A 17,879-nucleotide genomic window follows, 5' to 3' on the forward strand; every position below is an offset into this window, starting at 1 on the left:
ATTTTCATGGCTCACGTTCCATATTTCTGGGTATTTTTTAATTTCTTCAATGAAGAACTCAATATCCACTTCCCTATCAGCCATTGTGTGAACTCACGTGAACAACCTGATGTGTGCACCGGTCAATATAGAAAATAGTACTGAGAGACCTCGGATACGTTTGCGGTCCCGTTGCGGCCTAGAGGAAAGTGCTAGGAAAAAACGTCCGTAACATAGCTTGTTGCGGCGCCGCAACAGGACGGCAGGTGGTGAACATCCTTCCATCTGATACTTTGTACCTCAGACCGCAAGTGCGGCCCCGCAACGGCGTCGCAACTTAAAAAATCGGTTGTCTACACCGGGCCTTAAACTTCTCAAAACTGCGGCCAGACTGTCCGCAGTCTCAACCAGAGACTCGAGGGACATTTGAGAAGTTGCAGGTTGAATAAATAAGATTCTTGGCCAGCCAGAAGTTCAGATGTTAACCGTATTGACTTAAGCTTCTGGGGTTTTATGAAAGAGGACGTGTATTCTGGTTGAATATTCGACGAACAACAACTGAGTCATCAAATCATTGAAAGTGCAATTATATTTCGTCAGAAGCCTATTATCTTTCAAAAAATTCGGTTTTATTTTTTAAAGGTACCGTGTATTATCAGGAAAATGAAGGCATTCACTTTAGGAAATACCACACATTCGAACATTTTTTCTTAGTTATTATGAAATATTTTTGTTACTCAAAATTTTTGCGACATCTCGATAAAAACTGGCTTTTCAAAAAAGTGCTACGAGGTAGCACTTTTGATGTAATGAACCAATGGTGTCATGAATGATAGTATGTAATTGTTGAACCCACTATTTGTTATTTATCCATAGGAACAGCAAGTGTTGGACAGCCAACTGACTATTTATTAAAGAATAATGAAAAAGGTTCCTTATCTCAATAAAAACTGGCTTTTCTAAAAAGTGGTATTCAACAAAAAAAATTAAAAATAATGTGTTACACCAATGGCGTCACAATACTAATTCAATTGAAACAAATAAAATTGTGTGGGGGGTTTTAGGGGTTCAATACTCCCCTAAAATTATTATGGACAGAACATATTTCGTGGTTTTATATAAAAATATTCTTCTACGATAAGGATGCCATGGATCCATTTTCATCACAAAATGTTAAACAGTTCATGAAATAATAGAAAAAATCAGTTTTCATTTTGTACTTTCCAAGGGCTATAATTTTTTTTTGTGTGCACATTTGCATTGAGGTAAGTTATATCCAAGCGACTTATTTTTGGCAAGGAAGGTGATCATACACCAACGGACATTATCAGTACGTTCTCAGAATTCCGATTAATCTTATGAGTAATGTGTTAAGTTTATTAATTATCCATTTCAGCAAAACACATATTAGGGAATCAACCCAACATTCCATAACTTTTAAAGAGATTTAATTCGACGTAGCGAGAGTTTCACGTGAGAAAAGTTTGTGGCAGTAACAATTCGTCGACAGGAATTCAATTTTTTCAATCATTCAGTTGTAAAAGTTTCATATCAATTTAATATTCGTTTATTCTTCAAAAAAAGCCAAGTTCATGAAAAACTATCATCCATAATTTTCATTGATGTCATCCGTTCATGGTCAGTGGAGTTGTAAAAATCCTGCCACTGTTAGACGTGATTCAGAAAACAATGCAATGAGATTAATCTAGGAAAAAAACGTTTCAACGGTAATAAAATAACCAAAGAATGGTAAATACTTTGTAAGGTCACACGAACAATGACTGGCACACATTTAAATAAGGAATACTTCTAGTTTTGTAATTATACGCGGTGTTTTTTAAGGTTATCTGCAGATGAGAAGATTTTCAAATGAATTGAATCGAAATCATTCATTATGGATCACGTATTTGTTTGTTCATATCTTTACAAGAACATCAAAATGATTAAAACAATTATGTGCGAACATTAAAAATGTATTTAGGATGCATCGATGGAGTTTGAGAAATTATTTATTATAAGCATCAAATTTTTTTCAGAATCATTGATTTGGTAGATCGATAGTTTTGAGTTTACCGCCTTTCCGACATTTCTTTAATGTCCCCCCCTTTTATTTTTTGAATGGGTCAACTTAAAAAACTGAAATTTGGGATAATGAAATTAATGCATAAATTATTTATTTTGAAGTAAAATTGACAAATGAAATTTTCAAGATGGCGACTGGGCGCCATCCCGAAAAAAACTAAACGGAAACGGGGGTCTTGTGACACATCATTTTGAAGTTCTTGACAAATACCTCACTACCCTAGAATATAAAGTCAATATCTTCACTTACTACAAAATGAAGGAACATTTAATAATTTCCTGAAGACAAACACATTAATATCGATATTTCTAGAAATTTTTCTTTTTATCTACCATATGGCCATTCGTTCAATCCGATAAGGTTTGTTAAGTTATTTTTTGGTTTATTAAAATGACAAAAATTGTCAGTACGAAAATGAACATCATTATTCAGTTAGAATATTCTCATTTAGTTTTTGGTTTTACTAGTAGAAAGGTACCACGTCAACAATCTTTAAAATAGTCGTCAATTTTCCTCGATTGGAAGAAAAAATTAAAGCGATTTTTATTTAAGATGCGACGCGTAACTTTCACGAGACCGAAATGATTTTCAATGAACGTTTTCCGAATTGTCCTATCTGTATAAAATATTTGAGGGAACTTGCATCCTAATTCACAATTACTCATCTCTACTGTGTGGAGACTTTTGTAGAGGAATAAGTATCATTTATTCCATCTCTCTTTTCTTCTAATAAACTGTTAGACTTCGTTTAGTTCCGATAGTATCTAGTGTGTGAACTTTATGGAGATCCCACAAATTTGACAGAATTATTTCTGAGAACGACATGCAGCAGACAAAGTGAATTCAGATAGGGAGTACCAATCCCTTTTAATTAGAAGCGAATCATGCATATAGTTACATACATGCCCAAGTTATTGTTGGTTTTGAAAGTAGTATTTACACCTTTGCTGTGCAGAAAATCTGAAATATTTGTAGTGGTTTGGCCTAGGTAGGTTAAGGTTCTATAACTTTTATCCTCCTCTCTTCGAATTGGGTAAACTTCTTTCAAAGCTTGACTGTATAACTTCTTTGATAATAAAGAATGTATCAGGCCACTATCATAATCATTGTTGACGGCTATTTGCTTTATTGTATTCAGTTCTTTATTGAAATTCGCTTCTGACATAGGTACATTTATCAGTCTGTGGATCATACTGTTGAAAGCTGCTACCTTACGCTGATATGGGTGGGTGGACGAATTATGAATGATAATATCTGTATGTGCCGGTTTAGAATAAACTCTATTTATTAGTTTTTTAAATATGGATTTTCATCAAGTATCGGCCAGTTCTATTCAATTGGAGCATCCCTTGTTAAGATACAGCCCCTTAAAGGAGGTAAATAAAATTTGTATAACAATTATTTTCACAAGCACTAAATTAACCTGACGTTTTGTACTACCAAAAAAACACTTAGCCAGAAATTTATTTGGTTTACCCCATGGTTGTAAGGGGTGGAAAACGCAACCCCTTAAATTTATTTCCAATGTAACTTTTTGTCTTATCATTTGTTTACCATTTAAAAATGTATTTCCGATAGCCTGTTTCATTCTATACAAAAAATGTCTCTTGGATTTTTTGCCCAAAATAAACCAGTTCGCAGCAAAAAATTATTTTATGAACAACTGATAAATGCAAAAATACGAAACTAATCTATCAAGTAGGTCGCTATTAGCGATAGTGACAATTAAATTGGTATGACGCTCTGTCAGTTCGTGAATTTTCGAAATTGAATTAATACCAATTGTGTGTTGTTGTTCTGTTCTTAATTTGTTACTTAAATAATTCACTTCTTATCAAAATGGCATACACAAATGAGAAAATGGCTGATATGCATTACGTTTACGGTCTGTCGCAGGGGAATGGGTTAGAAGCTTCTAGAAGATATGCTGAAATGTATCCTCAACGGCAGCATCCTTCACATAAAATAATTGCTCGACTTCATCAACGATTACGAGAATATGGTTCATTCGAAAAAATAACGCAGGATTGTGGTCGCCATCGAGAAGTACGAACACCACAACTTGAGGAAGCAGTACTTAATTTGATTGAAGAACAACCTACTACCAGTACTAGAAAGATTGCTTTCCAGCTGAATGTTGATCATATGACGGTATTTCGAATTTTAAAGGAACAACTCTTATTCCCTTATCATCTGCAACGAGTACAGGCACTGTTACCGCGAGACTTTCCAAACCGTCTTGAATTTTGCCATTGGATCCTGGAAATGAAATTGTGACTTTCTGAAGACGATAGAATTCACAGACGAATGTAGTTTTTCTTGGGGCAAGATTAATAATTTTCATAATTGCCACATATGGGCTGATGAAACCCTCACGCTATTGTCGAAACTAACCATCAAGAACAGTTTTCTCTTAACGTGTGGCTCGGAGTTATTGGGGATGATTCAATTGGGCCTCATTTTCTACCTCCTCGATTAAATGGTGAAGCATACGTTCAATTTTCAAGAGAAGTGCATTCAGTACTGCTGGTGGAAGTTCCTTTGGGCGTCAGAAGGGATATGTTTTTTATGCATGATAGGGCTCCCGCCCATTTTAGTCAAGTAGCACGTCAACATTTAACTGAAACATATGCAAATCAGTGGATAGGTCGAGGAGGACCACAGAACTGGCCCGCTCGATCCCCGGATCTCAATCCTCTCGATTTATCTATTTGGGTCCGTTTACAGCATTTGGTTTATCGTACTCCTGTTCGCGATGTAGAGAACTTAAGAAACTCCATCATCGATGCGTGCAGGGTAATCAGAGAGACTTCAGGAATATTTGAGCGTATACGTGGCTCAATGCGCCGACATCTAGACACATGCGTAATGTCTGAAGGTAGACATATTGAACATTTACTATGATTTATACATGTGTGTTTTGTTATTAATAAATTAGTTTTGTTTATTACCCTTTGATCGTTTAATACAGGTACTAACTACAAAATAACAATAAATCCAATTCGCGTTCATGACGATGTATCTCTGTAGTTGTTCGTAAAATAAGTTTTTGCTATGAACTGGTTTATTTTGGGCAAAAAACCCCAGAGACATTTTTTGTTTAGAAAGAAACAGGCTATCGGAAATAAATTTTCAAATGGTAAACAAATAATAAGACAAAAAGTTTTAGGGATTGCGTTTTCCACCCCTTACAACCATGGGGTAGACCAAATAAATTACTGGCTAAGTGTCTTTTTGGTAGTACAAAACGTCAGGTTAATTTCAATATTGTAAATTTTTCAGTGCTTGTGAAAAAAATGGTTATACAAATTTTATGTATCCCCTTTAAGGGGGTACATAAAACCACTATCTTTTTTTCGATGAGAAGGTTCAATATATATGATCGTAAGCTTTGTTATAATTGCATAATAGTACCGTACGACTTAATATTTATCTCATTAAATAATATGAAATTGGGTATGTCTTTCTTTTATTTCAACTGTTGTATCTACTCTCTACCTTAGATTTCTGATTTTTTCCAAATAAGACAGTGGCGCCCTTATTGTATTCTTATTTTATTTAACAGAATCACAGTAATCAATCCACTCCCATATGTCGCCGCCGTACAGCTGCCGGAGCTACTTTGCCATGTTTTCTCTTTTGTAAAAAGACAAAATAGGGAAAAAGATCAACCAGGCATACATCTGATTATTTTGTATGATGAAGACTTTATTCATATGTACTGAATTTATCCATAAAAATCAATCCGTAGCTCAATGCAATGAGTTTTCTTAAAATGAAGCAAATTGTACTCTATTTATCAGTTAGATCATTAATATGAGGTTCTCATGTCATTTTCTGATATATTTTGACACTCAGAAATGTATTGACATTTTCCTATTCTACCGATTCACTCGTATTGGAAAATTCATATCACGATTTATATTTTTGATGCTTTATAAAGCTCATATCAGACCTCCTTTGGAGTATCGTTCTCATGTATGGAGCTCTGCCCCCAAACATACCCTGAAATTGCTGGATTCCATCCTGAAAAGAGCCATCCGCCTGATTGGAGATGCGAACATTACGTGCTGCCTTGATAGCCTAGAACATCGAAGAAAAGTTAGAGATTTGTCTGTCTTCTATAGATACTTTCACGGAAGGTGTTCAAGTGACTTGGCACATTTGATTCCACCAAGAGCGGTACATATCAGAAATACGCGACAGACTGTGGCTTTTCATGGTTTTAAGATTCAACTCAGTACACCTCGAACTTCACTGTATAAGAACTCTTTCATCTGGAAAATTGCGTTTATGTGAATAAACTTCCTGAGATCGTTTTTCCAAATGGATTTGATCTCAAGCGACTCAAATCCAATGTGAATCGCTACTTTCGCACAGGCACCGATCCGAGAGAGCCTTAAGGAGTTTCCTGTAGTGATTGTGTTTTGTCCTTAAAAAAAAGAATACTAAAAATAATATTGTTGATAGGTTAACTAATAGTCCATTGAACGAGCACCATTTATGAAAATCTTCACCACAAATGCTTGCTCTGGTAACAGCGTTTTTTATTTTTTATCATCTAATATGAGAATATTAGTGTTATCAGCATACATTACAATTTTTCAAGCACTGGGACATGAGTACACCATATCATTGATAAATATTATAAAGAGAACAGGTCCCAAGATTGAGCCTTGAGGGACACCAGTATTTAAAATTTTTTCTACTGGTCTATTTTCACCTAATACTACGAATTGTTGCTTTCCTCTGAAATAAGATGCAACCCATCCGTAGATACACGAATCCGATACAGCTTGCCCAATAAAAGAATATGGTCAACTGTATCGAATGATCTACTCAGGTCAAAGAAAAGTGCAATGGGATTGTGTTTGTCGTTAAGACAGTCTGTACAAAAATCGTCCAATGCGGTTGATGCTGATTTGTTTTGTCTGAAACCGTTTTGACAATTAAATAATATGTGGTGGTGATACGAATATTATATGCCTTGTCAATTATTTTTGCTATTTGACTCTGCAAGCAAACATTACGGTATTTTGTAACATCATCTTTTGATTCCTTATTTTTAAAAATTGGTATCGATTTGGAAACCTTATGTGTAACCCATAAGGTTAGTGATGAACTCTTCTTATGCAGGGTGTTTCAAATTCGGTCCTCACCATTGAGATCTTGGAAAATATGAGAGATACGAAGATAGTTAAATTGGGGCAAAGTTGCGCATTCAGCTGACTAACAATATTCCGTTGAGAAAGTTCTGAAATTCCGAGTATATCCGGAGATATCCAAAAAAAAAACAGAAATTTCGGTTTTTATTTTTTTCTGGCTTTATTTTTCGAAGGATTCGAAAATACATTGCACTTCCACATTGCCACTACATAATGGTGTTTTCAGTTTTGTTATCCGACGTTTCGTTTTCCGGCCACCATCATCAACTTTATTTTTTCTTATTGGCGCAACATTGGATTCTTTCTGTTTTGAATAGAATCAGATTTTACCTTTTCAATGATGTGTCATAAGTTATCATGTTTTTTCGAATAATTGGTGATATTGAAAAAAATTAATTCTCATCATAATAGGCTTTGGCTTTGATGTTTCCAAATTTTACTTTCAATTCGTTACACTCAATGACTTTTGTTATTGTACAAGTCATTGAATTTTTGGCGAAAAATGGCTTTCACAAATTAAAAAAAAAGAGATATGATACAAATTTATTACAAATACGATAGAAATAGTGTTAGGACATCGGAAATGTATTTAAATTTGTATCTCGAAAGACGACAACCACATCGAACTATGTTCAAGTTATTGGATCAAAATCTTACCGAGTTTTGGTTAAATTGAAAAGCCAATGAAAGAATACGGAGACAATATCAATAATAAAATTTAATAAATGAAGTGTGTATAAGATAAATTAGACATTATGTTATTTTCAATGAAAATAGAACTTTGAACAAATAACAATAATTAACCAAAATGTGAAGACAAAAGTAAATCACAGCAAATGCTCAAAATGCTGGCCTTGTTCATGATAACAAAACTAACTGTGCCCTTCTTCGAATATTATTCACTGCACGATTAATTTCCCTCCTCCTTGAAGGTCATCAATATTTTGATACTCCGTAAACTCTATTCTTCAATGTACCCTATAAGAATGTATCCATAACACTCAAGTTCGGAGACCTTGCTGGCCACCTCACCAGCCCATTTTTTCCTATCTATTTATCACCAAACCTTTCAGTCAGGGAATTAGATACTCGTCTGGTAGTGTGCGGTGGAGCACCATCATGTTGAAACCAGATGTTGTTATAATTAGCCAAAAGTAAATCATCCAAATAGTCTTCGAAAATCGACATTAAAAACTGGTGATAGGTTTCTCCATTCAAAATTTCGTCAAATAAATAAGGACCCAAAATTCTATCTTTGTAAATTCCTGCCCACGCGTTAATACTAAATCGCAATCCAGGTCGAATTTCTCGGAACTGCCTGGGGTTGTTTGTGTTCCAAATGTGTTCGTTATTTCGGATGAATATCCCACAATTCGTAAAAGTGCTTTCATCTGTCCAAATTACATTTTCAAGGAAAACTGGAAAATCAGGTCTTCTTATTAGCCTATTACAAAATTCTAATCGCCTTTCGGGGTCACCTAGATGCAATTTTTGAGATATGTGTATTTTGTAACATTTTAAACCGCTTTTTTTAAAGATGTCTCCAAGCACTTGTATGACAAATATGCATTTCGAAAGAAATTTGACATGTAGATTTTCCCGAGTTCATGTTTATCTGCAAATTATTAATTTTTATTGAAAAAGACACAATGTCTAACTTACCTCATACGTACCTCATTTATCAAATTTTCTTTAGTTTCCTGTTCCATTCTGTCTCCGTATTTTTTTCTCGGCTTTTCAAATGAATCAAACTCGGTGAGATTTGATCCAATAATTTGAACATATTTCGATGTGGTTGTCGTCTTTCGGGATACGAGTTTAAATACATTTCCAATGCCCTAACACTGTTTCTATCGTATTTGTAATACGTTTGTACCATATCTCTTTTTTCTTCATTCGTGAAAGCCATTTTTCGCCAAAAATTCAATGACTTGTACAATAACAAAACGTCATCTAGTGTAACAAATTGCAAGTCAAAGCCTATTATGATGAGAATTAATTTTTATCAATATCTTCAATTTTTCGAAAAATAATGATAGCTTATGATACATCATTGAATAGGTAAAATATGGTTCTATTCAAAACAGAAAGAATTCAATGTAGCGCCTATAAGAAAAAATAAAGTTGATGATGGTGACCGGAAGACGAAACGTCGGATAGCAAAACTGAAAACACCTTTATGTAGTGGCAATGTAGAGGTGCAATTTATTTTCGAATTCTTCGAAAAATGAAGCCAGAAAAAAATTTCAAAAAATATTTTCCGAAATTTCTGTTTTTTTCGGATATACTCTGAATTTCAGAACTTTCTCAACGGCATATTGCTAGTCAGGTAAATGCGCAACTTTACCTCGCTTTAACCATCTTCGTATCTCTCATAGTTTCCGAGATCCCAATGGTGAGGATCGAATTTAAAACACCCTGTATATGCAAAATAGAATCCTTAAATCCTGAATGATATTCCCAACACCTATAGATTCTGTACAATATGTCATTTTTGTAAAAAAAAAATCAGCTTCTCTATACTGTTATTTATTCATGATACAATAATTTTAAGAACTCTGTAAAATGAACAATGACTCGTTTGAAGTGAAATTGTGATAACCTTTTTCCCCCGGTGTTATAGAGCAATTCTTGGAATGTCAACTCAAAAAGGTAATTCCCCCAATTTTCGATATGACAAATTTTTCAGTAGTTCCCAAATATATTCTATAAAATGTGGTTGACTGTTTCGATTAGTGTTGAGTTCAAAACATAAACATCATGAAGTTTTTCATCTTAATCAGTGCCTTATCAGCGGTGTCTAGTGCTTACCCATATATTGACAAGTGGCAACATCAGCCACCACTTCCTAAACGATACAAAAGGTAATAATAACCTGTCAACTAGTTTAGTGATCCAAAGATTTTTCTGAAGAAAGGTTGGTTAGGTAACGGGACCAATTTTTTGAACAATTGTTTTCTTTCCAACGTTTCGAATTTGATGAAATTCTTCTTCAGGGCTCGAGATGCAGTTTCTAAGTTTTAATATTACTATTTTAAAACCCATTAGACATATTAGATACACTGAAAAAAACATTGCAACAACCAAATATTCGAGACAACATCAACACAGAACAACATGAAACAAGTTTGTTTCGAAAATTGGTTTGTTCCAATGTATTTTTTTATGTATTTTATATGTATGTCTAATGGATTTTAAAATAGTAATATTAACACGAAGAAACTTCTTTTCAAACTCTGAAGAAGATTTTAATTAAATTCCAAACAAGAAAACAATTGTTTTTTATAAGAAAAAATTGATCCTGTTACCCAATCAACCTTTGTTGATTGTTTTATTGTTATCATCTCCATTTATTATTGAAATTATACAGGAAGTCCTAACAGCGGACATCCAAAAAACCATATTTATTAATATCCGATTGTTGATGGTTCTGAAGTTATTGACGTTGTTGAGTTTCCAATCAAAATCGCTTCATGCATTCTTTTACAAATTCATAATATAACAAATTAACAGATATCACTGAAAGTTACCTATTAATATAGAATATTATACAGTATAATACTACGAGGGTGAGTCAAATATTCTTCAGTGATTACCATTTTTATTAGGCCAATGGCTTTTGAACCACAGTAAGTAATTTTCCCAATGAAGAAGGCAAAAAATGATACAAAAACGTGTTCATCTCGGGATGTCCGACAGAAGTGATAACTTAAACTAATCCAAGTTAAACTATTTAATATTGACATTGTTCAACTTGAGAAAATCTCAGGTTATAACTTGAAATTTTATGTATATTAATATGACAATGTTAGGAAATGTTATTTATTATTAAAATCTTTTATTGATTATTTTGTGTATGTACATATGTTATAGCTGCCACAAGCCCATTATTACTTTTGTAGGGTTAAATAATGTTACCAATGAAGTACATACACAAAATTAGTATCAACATTTTTGAGCTATGTTTCACATAATAAAGGAATATTAAGTGTTTATTGGTTAGATTTTTATAATAATCATAAACACAATGTAATCTATATATATAGAGCGAGAGAGAGAGAGTGAGAGAGAGAGAGAGAGAGAGAGAGAGAGTTTACTTTCATTCACCAACTTATTCCATGCACAACTGTCATGCATTCTTTTACAAATTCATAATATAACAAATTAACAGATATCACTGAAAGTTACCTAATTATACAGTATAATACTATAATACTGTCATTTAAAGTGACATTTTTAATGATTGTCAAGAGTATTAAAAGATGGTTTTTACAAAGTAGCGTGTTAACAATATATTAAGCAAAGTATTTTTGAGACGATTTTTTTCGACCAAATAGCAATAAACAAAACATAGATACAATTAAATTCTATTACAAATGTATTATATACATTAATTACATTATTATTATTATTTATGAACATCAATATGAAAAGTACAATCAGAACAACTGCTGATTTCAATACATTGCGATGTTGAAGAGCCTTGTAATATATCTGAACTATCTGAGTTAACAATTTCATGGGCATTACCTTTCAATTCTTGAAGTGGAGAGAACGATGCTGTAACTCTAGAGCTAGTTGTTTAGATTATTCTTTCAGCAATAGCCTTTTCATGAGAAATAGATGTATCGATGTAACCCTCAGCTACTGTTATAGACTTCCATACTCAATGTTCTTAGTACCTATCCGTTATATTTGCTCCTAATTCTGCTAGCAAAGAGGCAAAAGATCTTCTGAAACAGTGACCTGTATATTCCTTTGGTTCCGGGAGGTTCAGAAACTCACCAATGGTAGAGGGGATTTTCCCAAACGTTTATACACCAACTGGGTTGGCACTACATTTATAATTTGAGTATTTCAGAATAAAACGTTGATGATTGATAAGAGAAGGGAATTATGCAACGTATTTTTTAAAATAGTCAATGTTTTTTCCAACAATGCAAAACAGTACGATATATTTTCGTTTTTGTATTTGGAACTTAACTTAACAGTCAATAATGTATCTATTAATTTAATGTCTTATATTAATAAATGGCACAGCCCTTCAACGCCGACAGGCTTCATATATTCCGAAAATAGTAGCAACTTTTATCATCATATATTTTTCATCTGGCGGAAATGTATCTATTTCAAACAGGACAGTTGTACGAAAAAATTTGTATGATATTTGTGTTGAGAGTAAGTAAGTTGAAAGTAACAAAATAGAACCTTACTTTTAACACACTTATCATTAATAGCTATTTCAGGCGTAATTACACTATTTCCAAAAATAACAGGTTCCAGATTTCTTCTTATCTCGTAATAAGGGGTAAAAAAATTGACAAAATCACTTCTTTCATCATTTACTGAATGGACACCATATCTAGGTAATAATAAGTCCGTTCTCATCAGTAGACTTGGCTCCATAGTTCGACGTGCAACGATGACGTGACATAGTGCTCACAACACTACTCCAGCACGGCTGACCGACCGAAGTTTCGTGCCCACGCGAGATACTTCTTAGTCGCGATTGTGAGTGAGGAGAAAAGGAAACCACACATACTGATGCGTTACGTTACAAAGCGGTTTACCCTACCATAAGAAGATAACATTTCCAAAAAGCTTATTGCTGCCTACATCACAATTATTATTCAAAATTTGGTAAAAGGGTATACAAATGTCTCCAACTACGTGGAAAAACCTAGTCACGCAGACACGAATTCAAGCACCATCAATCTACCAAAAGAGAAATCATCAAGAATCTAGTGGATAGTGCTTTCAGGCTCTGTCTCGAGAAGGAAATAGGCATCATCAGAAAAAATCTTCAACGAAATGGTTACTCCAAAGCGATGGTAAAACAGACTTTTGCTAGAAAGCAGCAACAGTTTCGTGAAGAAGAGAGGCCGTCACAAACAGTGCTCACCCTTTCTTATGTCAGAGGATTGTCGGAAAGTATAAGAAGAATTGGGTCCAAGTACATCAGGCCCTGCTTCGAATCCGGAAACATCATCCGTAGCAGCCTCTCGAAAACCAAGCCACTAAACGCGGACTGCGATTCCAAGAATTGCATTTACTAAGAGGCCATCGAAAGTCCGTATTGCTCAGCACAATAGAAACACACAGCAAGGAGAAACTAGCAAATCGGGAATAGCAGAGCATGTTTGGATTCATCAACATAACATCAAGTGGTCCCAAGCTGAGATCATCCACAAGGAGAAACGATGGTTTAAGATAGTGTTCAAATAAGCTGCATATATGTTGTTCATCAACACATTCAACCAAGCTAGCGTAGAGACACAGATATACGCATTATATGGAAACCTGTAATCAAACAGAAAAACTTGAATATAACTGGCCGATACTTGCTGAAAATCCATATTTAAAAAACTAATAAACAGAAAAACGGTCAACTCACACTAAACCAGTGAAGCAGAGAGAGAGAGAGAGAGGAAAGAGGGGATAGGTGAATGCACTCGAATGACCTGTAAATAGGAATATTTCGGAAGAATAGTCCAGTCATTACCCGAAGACGATTGTGAATACTAGCAATCGAAACGTCGTGAATGAACTTGTTTTGAAATTTTTTGATTTTTTTGCTTATTGTTATCTTTATTCTTTCATTTCTTTCTCACCATGTGTTGATTTTCATATTTCATCTTGATTATTTTCTTCGTTTCGTTGTATTTTCATTTCACATTTAATTACTTATTATAATTGATATTTTAGCTACTCATTCTGATTTCATTTATTCTTTCATAGATTTCGAATCATACTAGACGATGAAAATCTGAACTATTAAAATTAACCATTAAACATTGTCAAACATTTTCAAACAAAAGTATTCAAAATGTCTATCGCCTGCTCTAATACACTTTCGACAACGAAGGTTGAAAATCTGTTTGATGCGTCGAAAAGTTCTTTCATTTTTGGTGATAACGTTGGTCGCCTGTCTATTGTTTCAACGCAGTTTCATGAAAACAAGTTCTTTGAAATGGTTCAATAAAAAATTTGAGTCGCCTCTAGGACACTCTTTTCTTTTCTCCTGCTATGTTTAAATTAAGATAAATATAAGTACAGTCATGGACAAATATCTCAGAGACTTTCAAATTAATAAAATTGATACCGTTACAGCTGAAAATATACATCAAATAAACAAACTCTTCAAATGTGAAACTCCAAAATTTCAAATTATTTCATATAACATTCGAAGCTTGAACAAAAATTTAGATGAATTGAAGTTGCTTTTATATCAGTGTGATCAGGATTTTGATTTTATTATTCTCTCAGAAACATGGCAAATTGAAGAAGAATAACGGGAATTGAAATAATATCGAAATTAAACAACAAACAATTATCAATTCTAGCTCTATACAGACCACCTTCAACAAATATACAATCTTTCATTGAAAAACTGGGAGAGTACCTCAAAAATTGTTCCAAAGCTGATACACAAATCGTAACTGAGGACATGAATCTAAATATCTTGGGTGATGATAATGAAGATGATAAGAATGATTATCTCAATATTTTGAGTGAGTACGATTATGCTTCCGTAATAAATGTAGCCACAAGAATACAAGGAAATTCAAAGACCTGCATAGATCATATGTTCATTGAGTATGTCAGAAATTTCATTGATATATTACCAATCGTTCTACAAACCAGTATAACGGACCACTTTGCACAAGTTGTTAGATTCAAATCATCTGAAATAAAAAATAAAGATATTAATTGAAAAATACTAGAATACATTAATGAAAATAAATTATTTGATATCATAAAAAAAAGAACATTTCTCAGAAGTGTATCTATGCAGTGACAATAATACTGCCACCAACATATTTATAGACACAATAAAAAAACATATAAAAAAAAGTACAACGAATATCAAAATAAAAAATTCTCAATTTAGGAAAATAAATTGATGGCAGATGACATCTTGAAATTAGTTAACCAGAAGTATGAACTATATGCAATAAAAATAAAATTCCCAACTGCTGAAAATATACAAATTTATAAAAAATACAGAAACAAATTGAATGATATAATGAAAGAAGCAAAAAAAATACTATCAAAACGAAATTTCAAAAAATTAAGATAGCTCGTTAAGTCTATGGAAGTGTGTGAATGAAATAACAATGAAAACACAGAAAATGGAGCTATAAATAAAATAATTGATGAAAACGGTGACATTCTCACCGATAACAAACAGATGGCTAATGAATTTAATAATTTCTTTTAAAGTATAGGAAAAAAAATGGCAGAAGCAATAAAACAACATAATAATATACATCCACAGGCTCTAAATCAATCGATGAATTCATTTTTTCTAAGGGAGACAAATTATGATGAAATATATGGATACATTGATGAATTGAAAAAAACGAAAGCACCAGGTCTTGACAACGTGACTGCCGAGATTATAAAACTAATTGCCGAATACATCATCAAACCCTTGGTTTATATCATAAATTGGTCTATACAAACTGGCATATTTCCATCCGCTCTCAAGATTTCTGTAATCAAACCACTGCACAAAAATGGAAACACAGAAAATATTTCAAATTACCGTCCAATTTCCTTGATCTCTAATTTTGCAAAAAATTTCGAAATGTTACTGAAAACGCGTCTTACAAACTATTTAAAAGAAATATGGATTATTATCGGAAAAACAATTTGGCTTTAGAGAAAATAGATCCAGGCAAGACGCCATAGTATACGTCACTTCCAGAATATTCAAATATGTTGACAAAGCCAAACCAACATTGGTCATATTCATAGATCTCGCTAAAGCGTTCGACACTGTCGACCATCATACATTGCTAAAGATATTGGAAAGTATTGGCATAAGAGGAAAAACATACGATCTGATAAAAAACTATCTACAAGAAAGAATTCAAAGAGTTAAGGTAAATGATGGCCTCAGTGAAGAAACAGTAATAAAATATGTTGTTCCACAGGGCACAGTCCTGGGGCATATACTTTTCAATGTTTATCTCAACGATTTGCTGAAACTTAATTTAGAAGGAGATGTGGTAAGTTACGCTGACGACACAGCAATTATATATGTAGACGAGGATTGGTAATCTTCAAAAAAAAGCTGAAAGAGACTTAAAAATAATCCAAGAGTGGTTTAAAAATCGGCTTTTAACAATGAACATCGAGGAAACACATTTCATGCCTTTCACCTCATACGAGAACTTACCAGAATATGACACCCTTCAAATAGATGGCAACCAAACAATATCAATGGCCCAACATATTAAATATTTGGGAGTATTCATAGACTGTAATTTGAAATTGGACCTCCATATCGCCTTCGTCTTGAAAAAACTAGGAAGTACATTGTCAAAGTTCAAATATCTATCGAATATTTTGAAAACTGATCAGCTTTGGATATTATATTGAACCACACTAGTTGAACCACACTTGAATTATGGAATATTAGCCTGGGGAGCGGCAACAAATAATTATACCAAACAACTGGAAAAAATACAAAAGTGGATCATCAAAATAATATCTAAGAAACCATACACTTACCCCAACAATGACTTATACCGCGAAACGAAGTTATTTGATCTTCGACAACTATATTTCCTATCAGCAGTAATGCGACAGCATACTCACAGAAATACACTGATAGCCATAAATCATAACTACAGTACACGTCACAAAATCAATTCTTCTGTTATACCAAGACCAGAAAAAAACACCCTATAAAGAAGTTATGTCTACTTGGGACCCAAATTATATAGATTGATCCCTCATGAAATGAAAGAATATGATTCCCATCATTTATTTAAAGCAAAAATTAAGGAATGGATAAGCGCCCAGTCACGCCTTCCCATCCATCAATATATTGATATAAAAAACATATATTACAATTCGTTATTAAAAAAAAAATCAAATTGAAAAAAAAATCACATAGAAATTATTGCTCTATAATATAAGTATTCTTTAATTATAAGTATTCTTTCGTTACTGTTTCCTTAGTATTTATATTTAATATATACAACATTATTCTTTCTTCATTCAAAACTTCTTCCATGATATTTTATATATGCATTACTTTTAATTTTATATTTGCAATACCATTTTTACATTTTATATATAAAATACTATTTTTTCTATATTTTATATACTTTAGACTTCATATTTGAATTTTATATCAACAGCACTATTCATTACTCTTCTGATACTCTTTCCATGATATTTTATATATACAACATTATCCTTAATTTTATATTTACAGCACTATTTTTAAAATTTTATATTCACAACAGTATTTCGAATTTTATTTTTACAACAATATTTTTATATTTTGAACACTTTATAATTCATATTTCAATTTCATATTTTCTTTTAATTTTCCCGATATGATTTCGAGATTCTGGATCTACGTAGACAATTTCACTGTAGTCAAGGTCCGCCTTTTGGTATTTTGTCTACTTTGACCAGATCCCCTTAGGCCAATTGAATGTATAAGCTATTACTTTTGTAAAGTTTTACTCCCACTACCAAGGCTTGCTTTGTGGGGTAGTATGTATTTATTTACCATTGAATGCCTTCTTTTATTGTACGTTTTATTTTAATATAATGTAAATAAATATTATTATTATATATATATACATATATGCCATCTACTAATGAAAATTATTTCAATTAAAGTCCAA

General features: G+C 33.0%; 1 protein-coding gene across 1 annotated transcript in view; it reads left to right on the forward strand.

Annotated features, from left to right (window-relative positions):
• The first annotated feature begins 9,946 nt into the window (after positions 1–9,946).
• LOC111508698 (uncharacterized) overlaps positions 9,947–17,879 on the forward strand; it is a 29,665-nt gene continuing 21,732 nt past the window's right edge. Inside the window, exon 1 of the mRNA XM_023164284.2 lies at positions 9,947–10,091. Within this exon, the coding sequence (XP_023020052.2) occupies positions 9,988–10,091 (104 nt within the window). The 5' untranslated portion in view covers positions 9,947–9,987. The remainder of the gene's footprint in view (positions 10,092–17,879) is intronic.

Source organism: Leptinotarsa decemlineata, unplaced genomic scaffold (genome assembly GCF_025532065.1).
Source record: "Leptinotarsa decemlineata unplaced genomic scaffold, Ldec_3_MD MMD2_P_RNA_scaffold_11, whole genome shotgun sequence".
Lineage (NCBI taxonomy): Eukaryota > Metazoa > Arthropoda > Insecta > Coleoptera > Chrysomelidae > Leptinotarsa > Leptinotarsa decemlineata.